Below are 19,722 nucleotides of genomic sequence, written 5' to 3'. Positions count from 1 at the left end.
GAGGCTTCGCGGCAGAACGGCCACACCAGCTGGGGAGGGTTTATCCATCCTGGCCCATATGTGCTGAAATACCCAGACATATTGGGGTTGTGTTTAAAGGAACAGGCCCAGCTTTCACACACAAAGTCGTCGCTTTCCCCGAAGCGAGCGTGAAGTTATACCTCAGGCCTGTGCAAAAGGGATTTTTAGCAAAGCCTCAAAAAGGCAGAATATTTAAAGCAAGAGGTAAAGAAGGTTTTCAGAGAATATAATATCCAAGGGACATATCTGTGCTCCTAGCTAAGGCTAAAGCAGGGAGGATAAGGATAAAGCAACTCCTTATTCCAGCCCCACGCTGTGCAGAAGCACCTTCACTGCACAGTGGCGAACAGCAGCTGAAGCATGGGTTTGGGTGGGAAGAAAGAGCTTGCTCTGAATCCACCCTGGAGAACTCCCCTGGATTTCTCTGCAGAACCCTGTTTTGGCTTTCCTGTCAGCTCTCGCTCTGATGAAGTTAACATAAAAAAGCTGCAGTTACACTGGATTAAGTCCAAGCAGTTGGTAACTGGAGACAAATCTCACTGCTGCAAGGGGAACCGATGGTTCCTCCCAGCATGAGAATCAGAGCCACCATTTTAGTGCATATTGCTTCTTTTGAGTAACTCTTCAACTACATCTCCTTTGTGTAAGGTGTACTATTTGATACAGATGAAAAATAGGCATGAACGGTAACATGGCATCATCTGTCACAGCCTGGGCAACCCCAGCACAGGATGAACTGGGAATGAATAGAAAACCACAAAGGTGTGTAGAAAGGCTGTATTTCCAGGCATAGTTAGTAAAAACAGGGGTCTAAGAGAGCAGAAAGAGGGTATCTCAGAGGAAAGAGGGCAGCACCTCAGGCTCAAGCAGAAGGGGCTGGGGCACACAGGCTGGTGCTGTGCCAGGGCTGCCATCCCCAGGGCAGTCCTTGGCTCTGCGCCCTGACCCATGGGGAGCACCCAGGCGGAGGCCCGTGAAGCTTTCACTCCTCAGGTTGTGTTCTTGTATGCCTATAGCACTGCCTTGGGCACCTGAGCGAGCCCTGTGAGAAACAGAAACAGCTGTTTATTTGGAAAGAGGTTCAATTTAATGAACCAGAGCTACGATACAACACTTGGGGGACACAGAAAGCAAACAAGCATCCTTGCTGGCAGATAGCAGCTACATCCTGGATGCTTTCTCTCGGTTTTAGGACATGCTCTTTCTCTCCCCAGGCAGCATTTCAAGCGTTAGGGACCAGGGTAGGTAAAGCAGGCTGGAAAGGCTTTTTCCACAGAAGGTCAGTGCCTCCTTCTCTGTATTAGTGTGTAACAGGGCAACTGAAGCACAGAGAGGTGGAAGTGACTCGCCTGCCATCACCCAGCAAGCTAATGACACAACTGAAATGAATCCCAACGACTCCAAAGTCCTTGGCCAGGCAGTCTTCTCCCTGAGGATTAAGCCTCTCCCCTGGACACCTAACAGGGCACAATACTACTGCAGACTAACACAGACTGCAAAGCAACTCACTGATCTTCATGTTACAGCAGAGCTCTGTATTTGGATACCTTTAGTGCCCTTAGGAGATCCCCCTCCTGCAATCGCATACGAAGGCTTCCATTATCATTATCATCTTGCTCCCTGAGGTGTGGGTGGCACATAGCAGCCACTCTGGAATGGCACCCATTCCTTAAAACACTCAAGAGTGAGAATCATAACGGAGGCAAAGGCCTCTGTAAGTATAGGCACAAGGAACTCAGTCTATCAAGACAACCAATTTTGTGCAATGCCTGCAGAGAAACCAGGACGCGCAAGGCTCAGCCTACGGTTCCTCAGGTCAGGAATATCCTGCTAGAAGACAAAACACGAATCTTCTTCAATTCCTGCAGCTTTAAGATATCTACTCATATCTTCATTGAATGCAGAAGAGCCACAGATTAATACAAATGGCCTTCTTCTGCAGGAATTTATTACAGTCTTCATCAAGCCTTCATCGAGACGACCAGTGTATGTGTTTTCCTGATAGCTCCAAGGAAGTTTTTCCAGGGAAGTTTCCTGAAAAGACAAAAGTTTTACAGTGTGTCATGTTAAAAAGGACAACTAACTGCTTACAGCCAACCTCCCTCCTTCCCTCAGACTGCTGCACAGGACAGTCTCTGGGTAGAACTGACTCTTCCTAAGAGCTGCATTCCTCTTCCAAAGCCCAGGTCAAACCCTTGCTGAAGTACTTGGCCACTCACTCAGAGGGAACTGCACAAAACCAGAGTGTAGCTATCATGGAATCACAGAATGGTTTGACCTGGGAGGAACCTTAAAGCTCCTCCAGCTCCAACCCCTGTCACAGGCAGGGACACCTTCCACTGGAGCAGCTTGCTCCAAGCCCCTGTGTCCAACCTGGCCTTGAACACTGCCAGGGATGGGGCAGCCACAGCTTCTCTGGGCACCCTGTGCCAGCACCTCAGCACCCTCACAGGGAAGAGCTTCTGCCTAAGAGCTCATCTCAGTCTTTTCTAGTTTATTTCCCCCTTGTCCTATCACTATGTGCCCTTGTAAGAAGTCCGTCTCCAGATTTCTATCACTAATAATTGCTGTAGAACCTTCTCCTTTGAGAATCACTTCCCAGTGCACCTCTTCTATTCCCCAGTCCTAAATCCCAACTCTATTCCTCTCTATTGCCTCTCCCATTCCCAAGTCTCTTTCAGTCCCATCTCCCTTGACCAAAACTGAAAGAAACCAGCCCTGATCCCATGAGAAATGTTACATCCATCAGGGACTCCCCTACTCCTATTAACTAGAAGCAGAAGGTGCTCAGATGTGGTGGTGACAGGCAGCAGAGTGAAATACCGAGACAGACAGACGCATCATACTAAAAGGGAGGATGCATGAGTCAGTGTTGGACTGTAACAAACCTGCTAAGAGAAGAGAAAAAAGGAGAGATGTACACACAGGTCAGACAGTGTTGACAGGGGTCAGGCAGGTTTCTTGCCCTTCACTGATTGAATTTCAAGACCTCTTCATGCTCTTGAAACAGCCCTGTCCTGCAAAGGGTATTTAAGCTATGTCACCAGAGACAATTACCTCCCAGAGAGCAGCTGAGGAGGTGCCTAAGTCACAAGTACTTTTCCCTATACCAAATCTCAGCTTGCTGAGGCCATATGTGGAACATAATGTATGAGACACATCCACTATCAGAGATACAAAACATGATTCATCTGAGAGACTAAAAATGCAATGGGATTCGTTCCCTTAGCATAAATAATTCTTTCTATACCCTCCTTGCAATGAATCCTCAGCTCTGAGGGAAGTCATTTTTAACCACCAAATCCATGCAGAACACAGGCAACTTTGGGACCAAATGGAAATGAAAAAGACTGCTCAAAATGTAAGACCACCGAGAGGGTATGCCCTCATCCCATGGATTTGGCAGGGGAAAAAGAATTCTACAGAGGGAGAAACAACTTTAAGAAGTTTAAGAATGGGTCAGCTGGGAGAAATAATTGCTGGGAAATCGGTGCTAACATACTAGAAGAGAGCTCTAGCCATGAGCAGTGAATGGAGAACAAGGACAGATTAAGGCACCGGTACTGGGAAAGAAGAAATAGTTTATTTGCTGTGGGTATCCCAGAATCAAGTTTTCTTTGCACAAATTTAGGTGCAGCAACAACCATCTGAAGTGGGGGAAAATAATCAGCAGTGACTATGAATCAGTGGATTTGTCCCAACAGAGCAGCAACAGAGCAAGGAGGTAAAGAGGGACAAGCAATGACCAGTGGTCACTTCCCAAAACTCTCCAGACTAGCAGCAGTGTGAGAACATGTACCAGATTTAAGAACAGCGGCTACTGGATCACAAAATAGCCTCAATGACTGGGAAAGAATGAAGATCATGCTCATGGAAAAGCAGAGGAAGCAGAGGCTCATCCAGCACGGAGCGCCCTCACACAACCATGCTTCATAGCCATTTACTTACCTGGCTTAGGACATACAATATTCTGATGTTCCAGTATCGAGCCAGATCCTGGAGGAGAGGTTTCAAATAAATTTTGTCAAAGGTAGGGAAGCAGCAAACAAGAGTTACGAAGGTTTCATCCTCTTCATCGTCTGTTATGGACTGGAGGATGGGAAGCATCGGTGCAAGACCAGTACCAGATGCCAGCATGAGGAGTTCTCCATGCTAACAACAGAACAGAGAATTGTGGATGAGCTGTAGTGACTGGAAATGGATGTGCTCATGGTCAGCTCCTCCTGCTGCTGCACTGGTAAAGGTTCCCTTAAGAAAGAACACATCAGAAGGTCGTGAACTGGTAAATTCAAATCTGAGAATGGATTTTTCCACAAAGGATTACAGATAGCTCTTCCAGTGTCCATGTATCCAACCTAACAAAACTGGATTTTACCCAAGTATAATATTTTATCCTAACTTTAGCCTCGATTTCAATTATTGTTCAGTTTCAAGTCTACACTACACTTTGCTGACCCACTATGCACCGTTTTCCCACTGGAAACGCTCCCGGTGTTTATCTCGGATGCTACAAAGTACAATCCTGAATGTTCTCTGGAGGAAACGGTTTCTTCTCCATCCTGATCCATGTATCTTCCTAGTGCATTATCTCACTTTTCTCATAGAGCTACCAGCAGCACATAGTGCTTCCCACCCACAAGTAGGGACATTCACTCTACTCAGGATAGGGATGTTCAGGCAGGAAAGTGCTCTGTGTAGGAGGACATAAGATTTCCAGAACTTTCCCCCACTGCCAGCCAGTCTATCAATGCCAGAACTGGGACTTAAGCCCCTCTTTCTACAGCAAGTTGTTTCAAAGATCAGTCAGGTGCTTTGCAAGCTGCCTGGACCCACATCATTCAGACAGCCCCTGAACACAGACACTTTTGAGGGTATGACCAATGACATGTTCTGTCCCATATTACTATCTGGAAGCTTTTAAGAAGAAGGAAACAGTAGCCTAAACCAGCAAGGAGAGTATTTCAGGAAGCAGAACACACTTGCTATGCATGGAGCTTGGCCACTGGGATTTTATAGTCTTATTTTGTTGGAGGGAGGGGAAGAAAACTCTAGGCTTTGGGATCTTAATGACCAGCATTTTAATTCTGCTCCTCATTTGAAAGGTTATAATTAACTAACTGAATTAGTATGTGTGAGAACCCTTCCCCTGAAACTGGATCTGCCTCTCTTTGCAGGGAGCCTAGTATCAGGCTGGGATCAACACTTGCAGAGCGGCTGCTTGACGTGACACTTCACTGGAGCTGCTACAGTTCAGGGAATACCCAGGACAGAAAAAGATCAACACTTCCCCTTCGCTTGTGCTCAGTCACAAACCAGCAACGCAGTTCAAACAAGGCAAAACCCATCTGCACTCCTGGCTGGTGCAAAGTAATCTCTCTTTGTTAAACACATCAGGAGCTTCTAATACAAGTGATGAACAGATGCTAATGTCTTCCAGCCTCCCGTCCACCTCCCTCTCTTCTTCCTTCTTAAATATTCTGCAGTTCAATGAGGTGTACTTTCTCCAACTGACTGCTAATGCTGTAGCACTCTATAGTAACCCAGGAAGTCCCTAAAATAATCATGAAAACAGTAATCAAATTGATGTCTTCCCCTTAGAGTATTAAACAAAGCTAGCTGCCACATCCTCTGTCTCTTAGGGAACTAACCTTATTAGGTCGATATGGGAACCCTCCAAATGGCCCACGCCAAAAGACCATGTCTCCTTTTTTCCACGTTTTTATGTATTGTGACATTAGCCCAGCTTCATAGCACTAATAAAAAGCATTGTACAAAAGAAAAGAATAATTATACTCTGCTGGAAAGTTTCCCAGCTTAAAGTCAATTATAAAGTTATCTACATTTAAACAAGAAGGGGACAAAAAAACATTGTACGGGTTTAAGAAAGAAAGATCATTTCTGTTTGAAAAATAACTCAAAGTTATACCCAAAACAAAGACATTTAAATTAAATCATATTGGATCCATTCCAGCTTGACTATAATATAAACACAAACCACTCTCATGCAGCCTGAATTTCCAAAACTGGAAAAAGCTTATCAGAGTTCTTGCTTACAAAGCACAAGAAGAGTGTCTTGAATGCAAAGCACAGTCCAAGCCTTCAAGTGTTCTCCAAATCTCAGAGTATGGGGTCTGGAAATGCCCTCTGGATACTGTTAGTTATATAAACACTGCATAGCTCTTGCTTTATTTCAGTCTCTCAGATGCTGTGTTGATACAATTAGTGCCCCAAAGTCAGGTTTCTCATTTATAAAACTCCCATTTTCAGAAGAGATCATGTGGATGCTAAGGGATGCCTACACATTGTCAAAAACAAGGGATGTTAATGTGGGCCTCATGGAAGAAAAATATTAGCAAAAAAAAGGCCTTCCTTTCTGTGAGGTACAAACAGTATTATCTGAGCTTTTGCCCGCAGGAATGCCAACCTCAGTCATGACTGATGAGAAAGGGTTGTGCTTGCTAGGAACAGAGAAGCAAGGAGAGGCTGGAAAATGAAAGGCTCTTCATTCTACAAGCACTCTTGTAGCTATGTGCTATATGTCTATCTATGTGCTGTATGTAAGATCACTTTATGGTTAATGACAGCAAACATGAGCAAAAGAATGGCCACAGTCTACGGGATCTGGCTGGAGAACAAGGGCTGGTGCAAACAGCAAGAGCAGATAAGCCCAACAGCAGACAACTGGTCTCGCACAGAGGTGATGCCACTGATAAGTCTGAGGAAGAGCAACACAGCCCGAGGTGAAGAGATGGTATGTGATATGAGCCTTCAAAGACTCCAGCCTATACAAAAGCAGCATATTTTGGGGTATTTTTCTGCATGCACGTTGGAGAGAAGCCCAGCTCCACACCCCAGGGCCTTGGCTGGCCACCAAGCTGCACTGCAGGCAAACAAAATCGGTCAACCACAAAGCAGTTAAAAAGTGAGCGAATGAGCAAGCGTGTGCTTGTGCTTGCAAGCAGCGTTAGCTAATAAAGAACAGAGATGCTCCTCCCCTCCTAACAACCTCATTTATACAAGATACGTGAAGTACTAACAACTATTAGCACCAGCTGTTACATTCAAAAGGTAAATGCATAACATACATCCAGGCTCTGAGTTACTATCAGAAACATTTCTGTTCAGAGGGCTCTGGACAGGTACTAAGTCTCACACCAAGAGTGTGCAGCTGCATCAAAGAAATATTTTAGATTGATCTTCTTCAAATATATATGAAAACCCAAGGTAAAAGCAGAAATCAGCCCCACTTATTGCCTATTCCCAACTGACCAGGGTAATGGAAACCAAACCAATCCTTCTTTCTCCCAAATTATTCCCAAAAAATTGAAGTGAGAAGTGATTGAGTGGGTTTAAAAGCATCTTTTTTCTAAACAAAAAGAAATAATTATGTCCTGGGGGGAAACTTCTACACCCAGTTTTACATGGAGAAAAACCCTAACATTATAAAATCACTCAAAAAGAGGGTTATGCTCTGTAAATGGCAACTCCCTCACTCTTAACTGTAGTATCACAAATGCAGTGCTGTAATAACAGGAGACAGAGGGATTTGAACAGTGCTTGGATTGCAGAGTAATAATAATAATATAGTACTTTCCAAAATTGCCTGAATAGTGTGAAATATACCACAACCTACAGAATGAGTTATACAAATGGCTGCTTTACACTGGGTGTTACCAACCTTTTTTGTCACTGCCAGAGAGTAACTATAGCTCCCTTTGGGATGAAAGGTTCTATATAAAGGAAAGGTATCATTACAATCATTACTATTATTATTGAAATGCAAAACCTGTGAGTAATAAGCAAGTATATGTGAAATTTCACAGTCATCCTGTGAACGTATCCTATTAATCCAACTCAAATGCAACACTTCCCTACCACACACCAATTGCCACAAGAATGGTGTCCTATAGAAGCTGAAGGGTTTTGTAAAGAACAGCATTTATGCGCCAATGTACAATGCATAATAGCCCCCCCAAAACATGAAATCCTGGAAGACATGCAGGGGACAAGTGGCCATTCCCTGCAAACCACTTGGGATACCCAGCAGTTTGAATTTCGTACCTATACTGAAGCCTGTGCCTGTCCTGAGGAATCACTACTGACACACAAACACAGGACTGGGAAAGTGTTCTTCAATTGGATGTTTCCAACACAAAGTAATCACTTCTGAGAGCCCTGCAGACTTTATCCAGACTAATGTCCAGCCGAGTTCTCCCATAAAATCCTTTTGAACTCAACCAGCATCTTGTGGTGGCCTCCAGAACGGTCAAGACACTTGTCCAAAATGGGGCTCTGCCATCCCATCCACCCTGACGCCACCTCTGCCCTGTGGGCCATGGAGACCCTCCCTGACTGCAGGCAGCTCCAGAACCCTTCCTGCAAACCAGAAACTACTGCCTGCTGTCTGTCTACATTTTTAACCAAAATTAACTTCTGAGGAGTGTTCTTAAAGTAAAACTCAGGGGCAGAGGGCAAAGGGCTGGGACTTCCCAAAATCAGTGATTCAATGGGGCTGACAAGTGGGTGCAATTTCAAAGACACATTGGAAAGGCAAAATGAAGTCAGGGAAGCAGAATGGACACTTCTTTCCACATTGGCAACTGCAGCACTCCCAAGAGGCTCTCCCAAGTGCTTTAACAGGGCTTATGCTGCAAAACACTTGTTTGTGTGTCACCTTCCTCTGCTTTGAGTTTTGTGGGAAAACCTGCAGTTTTTATCAGTAAAGCACAACTGCTTCAAAACAACACAGAAGTCCATGGGGGATTTGGGAGAGCCTCACTTGAAGTGCCTAAAGAAAACACTGTTCCCAGCACCTTAGACTCTAATCCATGTTGTACAGGCTTACTTACTTTGATTAAAACTTCAAAGTAACCTTCAGCATTCCCTGGGCTAATTGGGGTATAGGCTCGCTGCACCTCCAAACCATTCACCGCTCCTCTGAGAAGAGAAACACAGGAACCCACCATGACTGGAGTCATTGACTAGTGTTACCAAACTTCTGCAGATCTCTGGGGAGACAAGGAGGCAGCAGGTTCTCTTCCCAGCAGCCCAGCCTGTGCACAGATGCGACACATTTTGCTTCCAGAGGTACAAATCCAGGGGAAACATAAAGGTTAAATGCATCTTTTGTTTTCCCCAGCAGTATCTCACATTCAGCTCTTGGACACAGCACTGCAAGGCTTTTGAGCCAAACATGCAAGAGTGACAACAGGGACACGCTGAATATTGAATGTCTTCACAGGTAAGTCTGCTATGACTTTTGGACTGTCTATGCTCAGAGAGCATCTGGTAATTAAGGAAGAAAAGCCAGGGCATAGCCTTGACCTGAGGTCCTACCAATATACACCATATTTTCCTGTAAGTCTTCTCTTCTCATAGAATATATCCACCCTGCTCTTTACTACTGGCCAGGGTAATTGATTGAAGTGACCAAAGCTTTTCCTCTGCTGCACTATGAGGGATAACTGAGGGGAGAAGCGTGTTCTTTCAGCACCAGCCAGCTGCATACATCCGCTGTTAATGTACGAATAACGTCAACAGATACAGATCAATGGCATCATAATATGACTTTTCCTATCTGGCAGTGCTCACCACAGATGGCTGAGAGAGACAAAAACTCTTCCCAAGTGGCCCCTTTCTGGCAAGCAATGAACTACACAGGAGAGTTGTTTTGCTAGAAATCAGTCAGGAAATGCCTGGATGCTGAGATACATCCTGGGTGCTGAGTTACCCCAAGATACAGGGCCTCAAATACCAAGCTGTGGGGTGAGTGCAGCTCATTGTCTTCATTCCAACACGCCGGAGCAAATCATCTGTTGTAACACCTATTCTTTGAGTCTTTCTTCCTGCAAATGGATTTTCTTAATCACACCTAGTTCTTTCTGGCCCACTGAGGCAAGGATAATGCTGAAGAAAACTACAGCTTTGGAATGGCTTTTACCATAAAATTAGCAGAGCTAGTGAGCTCACGAGTTCTTTCATCTGTGTCATTGTGGAGGTATAGAAATCATGATTTGCCTGCTATGAAGCCTTTGTCTACTCACAAAAAGCTCTGTGTTAGGTTACATAATGCAGACTGTTTAACTAGCACAGAGAACAATACCTTAACACGATATGTTGTCCTAAACTCAAGCACAGGCTGCTATTTCCCGGTAATTCAAATCTGTACTGGTAGGTGTCCTCTGTTAGCTGCTCCACCGAGCTTATGCTGAATGCAGTAAATGTATCTGGATTCAGCTCTGAATTATTGCTCTGCAAGAACAACAATAAATAATTACTCGGTTAGATGGTGTCTTTTATTATTTCATTTTTCTTTGGAAGCAAACGTGTGTGCTCATTTAGTGCTGGAGATACTCAGGATTCCTGAGGAATGTGTATTAAATGCCGGGGCCCAGAGCAAATCTCAGCTCTCTGCTGATTCATTATCATGTTCTGCAGTATGCACTTTGGGATCTTGCATTTTCTCCCTCCCCTCCCCCTTCTTTTTAAAGTACATTTTTTACACCTTACAGCAAGGTCATCCTATTCTGACTCACTGCAATCCTCTCCTGTTTGGGAACAGAAACAATACTGCTAAAAGAGCTGAGCGCTGCTTTGGGGCCAACTTTGAAGCCGAAGTGACCACTGTGAGCCGGAAATAGTGTCAGCTCTTTCAACACTGATCGTTTTTGCTTGACCCAGCGTAGGTGATGCTAGGTAAAAGGGCACCGACAAAATAACACTACACGGTGAAGGCAAATACTCCACCACACACACGCTGCTTTCTTTTCATTCTCAAAATGCGAGTCTTAAAATGAGGCAAAGATGAGAGAGGTCAGGAGAACAGAGCTGGGTCGGACAGGGGAAGCTGCAGACCCAGGGCTGTAACGCGACACCAGGGCGAACTCGACACTTGGAAAATCACATTACAGCACGGAGAGAGCAGGCAAGGGGGAAGGGTGGCTGTGAAGCAGAGTTTGGGGAATTGCATTTACAGCCTTCTCTTAAGGAGCTGCTTTAATCTACTGCTGCATCCCTCACCACAACCCCACACCCTAACAAGTACCATCAAAGCACAGGCTCTAGGATGTGACAAAGAGAAATTGACCTGCTCCTTCTTTTCCACGAGAAGGCTTTTGTCTTGCTTTGCTTTGGCCCTCTCCCATTGTGCAAGCTCCTTCTCGTACACATCATAGATGCAGGGTTTGCAGCCGCCGCCACAGCACTGGGATGGAGAAGGTTCTCGGGGTTTGAGAGCCAGCCAGTCCTGCTCATTTCCACTCATTGTCTGCAAAACACAAGCCCTGCATCAAAAACCAGCACGATGAAGAGGAGCACGTGCTCATCAGCAAACATTATATGGAGGAGGACTGAGAAAATCTCTCTCAAGCTACCTCAGGGGGCTCAGAAAAACCTGCAAGCCTATGTAGTGCCTTGAAGTGCTGCATTTTAGCTCCAGCACTCACTGCCTCTGCATTGTCCAGTGATGGAATGACAGACATCACACCCACACCCAACCTCAGGCTCTGCTTCCCACCCAGCTCCAGCATCAGGCACACACTGACTTCTGCTTGTTCTGCTATGGTGGTTTCCTACAAAAGAGTGCCTCATTCACCCAGAGTAGAAGCATCTCAAAAGTCCACAGCTTGGTCCATTGGAACAGATAAGGAACTCTGGCCACTGGGACAGAGCACAGCTTTAAAACAGAGAAGGGCAATGAGCTGGAAGTGGGGTTTAGGGCAGGAGCCTAGAGGCAAATAGACACAAGTAAACAAATTGACACTTGGTTATGAGCAGATTTGAGCCTGGCTTTAAATACAGCCATGTAAGAAAGCAGCGTCCCTGCCTGTGGCATGGACATGGACCTAGGTTATCTTTAAGGTACAGCCCAAACCGCTCTTTATCCCTCACCACTGCCCTTGCTTCAGAGCAAGCTGTTCCCACCGGATGCTCCTCAAACCGTGACCTCGGGACTCGGCTGTTTTCACACAGCAGTTGGCTCAGCAATGCTCCCAGTCCATTTGTACCCGTACCACTGAAACAAAAGGAGGTCCAGAGGAAATTATAAAGCCACGGGTGAGGAGAGACCACTTAGCACTTAGAGCAGCTCCATTTCCAACGTGAATTAATTAACCGGCCTTCACTGCTGCAACACAAACACGCTCACTCTAACAGGGGGAGAGAACCAGCAGGCACAGGTCCTGCTTCCCTCAGCGGCCGCCGGCTCCGAGCCATGTGCGGGGCCCTCAGCACCCATGACAAGACCCGAACCAGGCTGCGGATGGAGCCCAGAGCTCCATGCTCAGCACTGGCCATGTTTACTGAGCTCCAAGCACTTATGGAGCATGCCCAGGGCTTAGGTCCCAGCACAGCACAACCCTGCCCGGAGCGGGGTACGGAGCACTAGGCACACAGGGCCCTGAACCCCCATCCCCTGCCCTCCAAGGGCCCGTCTCTCAACTACACCCCCCCGCGCAGGAGAGGAGGAGCCTCTGCCCGCCCCCTGACTTACCAACATGGCCCCTGACCTTCGCCCGCCGCCCCGCCCCGCACTTTGCCGACCCTCCCTTGCCGCAGGGCACCCGTTCGCCATTGGCCTCCGCCGCCGTCAATCACCCCCGTGGGGGGGAGCCCGCCCGCCGCGCTCCCGCCGTGCCGTGCGCACCAAGATGGCGGCGGCCGGGCGCTGAGGCTGCGGCGGTGCGGGGCCGGGATGGCGGCGGCAGGGCCGATGGCGGCGGCAGGGCCGATGGCGCTGAGGCGGGCGGTGAAGGGCAGCAGTACCCCTGCTGTGACCCGCGGCGTGCTCACCCGTGCGGAGCCGCCTCGTCCCCGCGGGCCGCTGCCGCGCACGCCGTGGACCACCCGTGGGCCGCCGCCGGACGTGCTGGCCCAGGCCGTGGAGCGGCTGCCGGTGCGGGAGCAGGTGGAGCTGGACACCATCACGTACGCGGGGCGGCAGCACTTCATGCCCGGCCTGGCCCGGCCGCGCTTCCCGCACTGGGACCGTGGCTGGCACGACCCCTGGCACTCTCCGGGGCCGCGCTACGAGGACATGCCGCTCCGTAAGGACCGCAGCTGCTTCGTCTACCACCAGAACGTCCGCATGCTGGAAGGTACCGGCCCGGCCGCCCTCCTCCCGGCCCTCCTCGGGCCAGGCCACCCCCTCCGGGCCCCTTAGCGCGCTGCCCCGGGCCGCGCAGCGTGTTCAAGCACTTGCCCTTCCCCACCAGCCAAGGCTTCAGCTCCCATAGTGTGTCAGGCATGCACGGGGAATCGCCTGCCTGTCTCCTGAAGTAACCACGTTTGCAGCCCACCCAGGGGCCTCCTTAACACGGGTTCTCTTGGGTTGTGTTCGAAGGGGTTCGGCAGGCACAGTGGCTCACCAAGACAAAGCTGGTGGAAGGTTTGCCTCCATCCGTGCAGAGCATCCTTGACAGCCCGGCTTACCAGCTGGAGGACCACGAGGAGCAGGTGAGGCATGCGGTGTGGCATGCAAGGCTCTGGAACACGACAGAAACTGCCCCCAAGAGAGAGCATTATTGGTAAGTCCACAGCCATAGGGAAGATGTGCTGTTAGAATAAGCCAGTCATCAAGCATTAACACTATAGAGGAAAATCATACATAGATCTACTGTTGATTCGCTTATCAGACACAGCTTTTAGACCCTTTGTATCAAGTGGTCAACTCGTAGGACAAACAAAGCAAGAGCAACCAAACAAAAAATCTCAGCCCAGTTCTGCCTGTTGACAGGAGAACCGATGTAAACACACACTCTGTATTAAATCTTCTCTCAGGCCAAGGTGTTTCAACTCAAAATCGACTTCTAGCTGATGCAGAATGTCAGGCTTTTAAATAGCTAATGGTAAGCATTACCTCTGCCAACTTGGAACAGGGCTGGTGTGTGTGATATTAATCTGAAGTCTGTGTTGACTGTTTGGAAAGCTACACTCTTACGTATTTAACATACAGTAACGTTGCAGCGTTCATGTCCCAGAAGCATCTGCCCACTATTATGATCACCTTGTTTATCTAACTCTCTTTTTTTCTCTTCCTCATTATAAAGCCCAGTGCTGTTTGAAGACTTGATACATATATGTCGGTTAATGTCTGCAAAGTATCCTTCTGTGGCTAAGAAAATGTTGGCTAAAAAGTACAGGATAGCAGCTACATGGGAAAGAGGTTAGTTGTTGCTGTGGTGGAAGCATTCAGCTCTTTGCATTAATGTAAGAGGGGTAACAATGCTCTAAGACCGGAGAAAAGTTAAACAACTTATGGAACCCAGTAATCCTTCAGGGTTTAAATGTGCTGTAAGCGAGGGCAGCCTTGGATGATGGCAGGTTACTCGCCCTGAGGAGGTCCATTGGGTGTTAGGCAATGTCAACAAGAGGGTGGGAGAAGAGAACCAGTGTGGTAGAGCTGCTTATTTTTCTGTGCTCAGAATCTGTGCTGTTGTTTCTCTAAGTATGTTTAGGTCAGAAATTAACACCAGCAATTAACATTTTAGAAGAAGGGTGAGTTTGGAGGTGAGGGGGAGAGAGTGAACCTTGCAGACCAGCAACTTGCTGGAGTGCTGCTGCCCAAAAGGAAGCATACACCTTTCCCTAATCTTATTTCAGCAGTGTTTCAATGTAGCCTAATTTCCTCCGCAGAATCTATTCTCTTGCAGGTCCGTGGCCAGAATGGAATACTTACGAACTCTATGGCCCCAATACCACCAGTAGCCTCCAAGGAGGAGGTACTAGCCACTGAAGAACATGTTCTGGAGACCTTCCATCCCATCTCTCCTACCATTGATCTTCAGGAAGTGATTGTATACAAAGAGCTCAATGACACAGGTAAACCTAGCCATCATGACAATTTTCTGTCAGACTTAGGGTTCAGGTTAACCTGGAGACAGCCATGGGTAGGGAATGTGTGGGAATGAGGAGCCGGGCACAGGAACCAAGAACTTAAATCATGGCAAATTGCCTTAGGTGTTCCTGAAGATACGGGAGGAAACGTTGGCTGTGTAGTCTCTTACTGAGCCATTTCTGACATGATTATCTGCCATTTAGGTTTTAAAGAGGGTTATCCATACTCTTACCCTCACACTCTGTTCTTCCTGGAATCGGCCAGCCTTCATCCTAAGAGGTTCAGACCAGAACAGCTTCGTGCCAAGATGCTGATGTTTGCTTTTGGCAATGCGCTGGCAAAGGCCAAGCTGCTTTATGGGGTATGTATCAGAGACTGCTGCTGACTTGCTGGGCCTGTGTTCTTTCTCTAGTGGAGTCATGAAATTCCCTTGCTGTGGCTTGTTCCAGTAGTTTTCAAATCCAGAGGTCCAATTCTAACCTTAAGGTACTGATGTCCGCTGATCCAGAAAACCATCGCTCAGCAGTGTGTTCACGAGGCAACACACACTGGAGTGGTAATGAGTAGGAACCAGGGAGCAAGTTCAACTGTAAAACTCCACCCCATCCCACAGCTCAGTATATGTAAATTGATGCTTCATTGCTGGCTGAGGGAGGAATTGTGATTAAAATACAGAATCTACATTCAAAACTTGCTTGACTAGAGTAATTTTCTGGGCAAGGTAACAATACATTTATTAAAATGTTGGCTTTACACCAAGTGGAAGATGCAGAATCAGCAAGTACTCCTGCAATTTCTGTAGTAACTGGCTTTTTCGATGTTCTCTTCCCCCTCCCTTCTTTCCTAGAATGATCCCAAGGTTTTGGAGCAGCCGGTAGTGGTGCAAAGCATTGGCACAGATGGCCAGCTCTTCCAGTTCATGGTGTTCCAGTTAAATACAACAGACCTCGTCTCTAGTGATGGCATAAAAAATATGGTCTGGATTGACTCTGACCAGAATCTCTATGAAACTGCCCTGTGTACTCCAGAAGTCAAGAAGAGAGTTGTTCTGGTAAGGAAAACTTTGGAAATGGTCCTGGAAATCACAGAATGGTTTGGGTTGGGAGGAACCTTAAAGCTCACCCAGCTCCAACCCCTGCCACGGGCAGGGACCCCTTCCACTGGAGCAGCTTGCTCCAAGCCCCTGTGTCCAACCTGGCCTTGAACACTGCCAGGGATGGGGCAGCCACAGCTTCCCTGGGCACCCTGTGCCAGCACCTCAGCATCCTCACAGGGAAGAGCTTCTGCCTAAGAGCTCAGCTTAGTCTCCCCTGTTCTGGCAGGTTAAAGCCATTCCCCTTGTCCTGTCCCTACAGGTCCTTGTCCCAAGCCCCTCTCCAGGTTTCCTGCAGCCCCTTTAGGCACTGGAGCTGCTCTCAGGTCTCCCCTTCAGGAGCCTTCTCTTGTCCAGGCTGCCCCAGCCCAGCTCTCTCAGCCTGGCTCCAGAGCAGAGCTCCTCTAGCCTTCACAGCATCTTCGTGGCCTCGTTGCTTGAGCAGCTCTACATGCCTCTAGTGCTGGGAGTCCCAGAGCTCGATACAGGACTGCAGTGGGGGTCTCCGGAGAGTAGAGTAGAGGGGGCAAATCCCCTCTCTCAGGCTGCTGGTCACACTCATTTTGATGCAGCCCATTAATCCTACCCTTCCCTCTGCTGGAGTTTTGAGAGCTGGTACAGAGCTGCTGTACAGGTTTAAAACCAGGTGAAGGGACATGACAGAGGCACTGGCCTCATTCTTAAGCAGGTGTTACTGACAGGGAGTATTTGTAGTGCTGATGTACCACATAGTGTGCAAGCCACATGCCAAGCTTAATATGAGCTACATGAAGATAGCCCCATCTGTAATCTACCATCTCATAATAGATTTGTTTAAAATAAGCTCGTGCTTTCATGAAGGAAGTGCTTACATGCAACTGTCAGCTTCACTGTAGAGTAGATGGAGCACAGTGCTGTCAGCCCTGGTTATGCTGGGAGGCTGTCTTCACTTGAATGGGCAAAGAGGTTTTGCCATCTGAGGTTTGTATCAATGGAAGTCCCCACACACAAACCCATCTGGGGAGGGAGAGCACCCGTTTGGAAGCTACCACATCTGAAGTCTTACTCAAGCGTGTTTAAAGCCGTTGTTTGTCTACATTAATCACTTCACTGCAAACTGAGCATCCGTGCCTTTCTCTCTGCAGAGGCCCGCTGGAATATATGGCTTTCAGCCAGACACATTCAAGAAGTTTCTGGCACTGTATCTGCATGGAACTGTGTGAAATTCAGCTCCAATGAAAATACTTCACCAACTGTACCTGCTGCTTCCCTTTGCCAGAACCATCACATAATTAAAGAACGGTGGCTTAATTTTGCTTTCTAAAATAAATTACATCGTTACTGAAAGTAAATCTTTCCTTTTTTTAAACCAAATCGTGCATGGAAAACGTTTCATTTTAGGGGCTCACCTCTGGGTTCGGGTTAGAGTCATCAAATGCCTCCTCCTGCACTCTTCCACCGTTGCCTAGGAAGAACATAAGCCAGTCATTATTCCTCTGCGCAGGGTCTGCTCTCAGTGTGCTGCTGCACAGAGCCAGACTCAAACCTATTTTTGAGGTTGCTTTGAGTACCTCTGAATGCAGTGTGTGGGGAAGAGACTTCCAAAGCTTCAAGGGGGGAGCCTGAGCCACAAGCCTTTGTCATTCCGCCTGGTTTTTTACTTTGTTTTACTCCTGGCTGCTTTGGGATGTGTCGTGCTGTCCTGCGCTTAGTTCCCAAAGCACTTAATCGGTGAGATGGCTTTGTTGGATCTATAGAACCATGGTTCTTTTATCCCCCAATCCTGGATGAAGAGCCCTATCTATCCATTTTGGGAAAGGGGTGTAGAACGTAGCGTGAAACTTTGGTGCCTGGTAGCTGGTGTTTGCTGCTAAAAGTACAAAGGGAAGAATTTCTTCCTGCCACACAGAGTTAACTGAGCAGGAAGCCTATTCTTTTTCAGAAGGGGGGGATTAGTGTGGTTTGCTGTAAAATGAAAGCTAAATTAGCTCCAGCCAAATGTAGAATGTTTTGCAGTTCTGCACCGCTACCCTCCAGCACATGGGAAGGAATAGGACAGCCTGTGCTATTTTAAGGTGTGGAAAGAGCATATTTCCAAGAAATTCATCTCACTTCGCAGCATCTTGTGTCAGAGGCTGGTCTGTGCTTTGTGATCTTCTCTGACCATCTGGAGGAACACCCCAGTTGTGTGTTCCAGGCTCAATCCATCAGACTGCTCTACTGCAGGGTTCAGAAAACAAGGGTTTTCACTACTCACATCTAAGGTCACCACTTGGACTCAAGTCATTTGGGGTGCATCGGCTGCAAGTTAAATTAACAGCATCCTCAGTCGTCAGGGGAAAAGGCTCAAAGGAGGTGTAATAATGCATTGACCTAAGTCACGTTAATTCTGCTTGCTCCCTAATTCAGCTCATCACTTTAAACCTGCTCCAATCTCCAATTTGCACCCAGTTATTTAGGTATATATTGTATTACACTCGTGCTCTGTGGAGACTGGTCAGTGTTTGTTTCTCAGGCTGTTGTCTCTGCTGTGTCACACACACCCTGCAGAACAGCTCTAAGAGCTGTTCACATCCCCTCACCCTTCCAGCTTTGGGTCATTACTGGTTCTTAAGGGGGAAGCCCGGTCAGGCAGCCAGCCACACATAAGCATTCCTGAGCAGGGTGGCTTCACTGAGGAAGCCTCATGGAAGAGTGGCTGTGGTGGAGAGGGGGTGTAGGGAGATGAAACACCTCCTATGCTTCTAGGGATGTGGGAATCTGTGAAGATGGTCTGCGTGGGAAACAGCCAAAGTCCCTTTAGGTGCTTTTGCCTTTTGACAAAGACATCTCTATTAAGACAGGCTGGAGAAGAGGAGAAACTAAGTGAAGCCAGAGTCCTGGTGTCTCCAAGGCTGAGCAGAGACAAAGCACGAGCACAGGGAAAGATGGATGGAGGCAGAACAAAGGCAGTTTTGAGAAGTGTCAGAAGCAATAGGACATGGGATAGTCAGCAGGGAATGAGTTACAAAAAGTATCAAGAAGCCACTTGAGATGAGGGGACCATACACAAGCACATGAGCCCCCAGTTCTGGTTTGCACAGGGCACAGTTGATCAGGCATATAAGGGAAGAAGCAGTTACTCACATGTTGCTGGAAGGAGGAGCAGATCCTTGCCCTTGGTAAGCTATTCCAAGGTCCAGGAGGAGACCTGAAGTAGGGCAGAGTGGGCCTCCCGGCTTGGCACATGAAAAGGATGCTCAGGTTCATCCATTGTGGTAGAGGTACAAGGTCTGTGAACCAGGCAGCAGCCCTACCACAGCCAGCCATGCACCCATGCATGGTGTCCCACTGGTTTTCCCGTGGTTCATTCTGCCAGTGTGACCCGCTGGAATTGGCCTAGCTGGGAAAGATGGCACCAAGAGCAGAGCACCAGGTCATGGAGGCACATCTGGGTTGGCATCAATAACTTATAAAGGCTCGTCAGCAAATGAATGGCATTACCTCATCATGGACCAAGAGCCAGGCATTAACTTTTAATGAGCTGCAGCCAGGGAAGCAGAGCATGCAAGAACAGGGCAGCAGGAGTCAGAGATGAAGACTGGTGGTGCCTGCCTGGCCAGAGGAGAGCTCTGCAGCCCCAGGTGCAGGCTCTGGTCCCCAGCCTGCCCTGCGGATGATACACTGTGCTCCATCACTCCACAGTACTGGTGCAAAACCTGACTCCATGGGCTTGCCCTCATTGTGCCAGCAAGTACATGCTGTGCTCAGACCGGAGCCCCTGGTTCTTCAGATCCTCCTCCTGCATTTAATTTAA

General features: G+C 47.8%; 2 protein-coding genes across 3 annotated transcripts; one reads left to right on the top strand and one right to left on the bottom strand.

Annotated features, from left to right (window-relative positions):
• Nucleotides 1-579: 579 nt before the first annotated feature.
• Nucleotides 580-19,225, bottom strand: CYB5RL (cytochrome b5 reductase like). 2 transcript variants are annotated; one of them, XM_005151151.3, is made up of 9 exons: nucleotides 19,053-19,225; nucleotides 17,336-17,391; nucleotides 11,911-12,034; nucleotides 11,108-11,287; nucleotides 10,124-10,272; nucleotides 8,871-8,958; nucleotides 5,670-5,774; nucleotides 3,970-4,173; nucleotides 580-2,055 (listed from the first exon to the last, which is right to left on the bottom strand). In XM_005151151.3, the coding sequence occupies exons 1-9, from the start codon at nucleotides 19,173-19,175 to the stop codon at nucleotides 1,852-1,854; spliced, it is 1,233 nt and encodes a 410-aa protein (XP_005151208.2). In that variant the 5' UTR covers nucleotides 19,176-19,225; the 3' UTR covers nucleotides 580-1,851. The 2 variants fall into 2 exon arrangements, with proteins under 2 accessions (XP_005151208.2, XP_033919524.1); XM_034063633.1 differs by lacking the exons at nucleotides 17,336-17,391; nucleotides 19,053-19,225 and adding an exon at nucleotides 12,512-12,530 and having other exon boundaries at nucleotides 1,721-2,055.
• Nucleotides 12,721-17,295, top strand: MRPL37 (mitochondrial ribosomal protein L37). The gene is made up of 7 exons (XM_034063631.1): nucleotides 12,721-13,115; nucleotides 13,361-13,544; nucleotides 14,067-14,182; nucleotides 14,653-14,838; nucleotides 15,058-15,215; nucleotides 15,702-15,905; nucleotides 17,072-17,295. The coding sequence occupies exons 1-7, from the start codon at nucleotides 12,731-12,733 to the stop codon at nucleotides 17,147-17,149; spliced, it is 1,311 nt and encodes a 436-aa protein (XP_033919522.1). The 5' UTR covers nucleotides 12,721-12,730; the 3' UTR covers nucleotides 17,150-17,295.
• Nucleotides 19,226-19,722: the final 497 nt, after the last annotated feature.

This window comes from Melopsittacus undulatus, chromosome 6, assembly GCF_012275295.1.
Source record: "Melopsittacus undulatus isolate bMelUnd1 chromosome 6, bMelUnd1.mat.Z, whole genome shotgun sequence".
NCBI classification, from domain to species: Eukaryota; Metazoa; Chordata; class Aves; order Psittaciformes; family Psittaculidae; genus Melopsittacus; species Melopsittacus undulatus.
The sequence above is the reverse complement of the archived record's forward strand: the minus strand, read 5'-3'. Positions and strand labels throughout refer to the sequence as shown.

Bases quoted from the DNA above. Each gene is read 5' to 3' on its own strand.
- MRPL37 (XM_034063631.1), top strand. From the start codon at position 12,731: ATGGCGGCGGCAGGGCCGATGGCGCTGAGGCGGGCGGTGAAGGGCAGC. The intron at 13,545-14,066 runs GTAAGTCCACAG...CTCATTATAAAG, and splicing joins CCCAAGAGAGAGCATTATTG to CCCAGTGCTGTTTGAAGACT. The intron at 15,906-17,071 runs GTAAGGAAAACT...TTCTCTCTGCAG, and splicing joins TCAAGAAGAGAGTTGTTCTG to AGGCCCGCTGGAATATATGG.
- CYB5RL (XM_005151151.3), bottom strand. From the start codon at position 19,175: ATGAACCTGAGCATCCTTTTCATGTGCCAAGCCGGGAGGCCCACTCTG. The intron at 11,288-11,910 runs GTGAGGGATAAA...TGTGTTTTGCAG, and splicing joins GCTCTGAAGCAAGGGCAGTG to ACAATGAGTGGAAATGAGCA. The intron at 5,775-8,870 runs GTAAGTAAGCCT...GCTTTTTATTAG, and splicing joins ACTTTGAAGTTTTAATCAAA to TGCTATGAAGCTGGGCTAAT.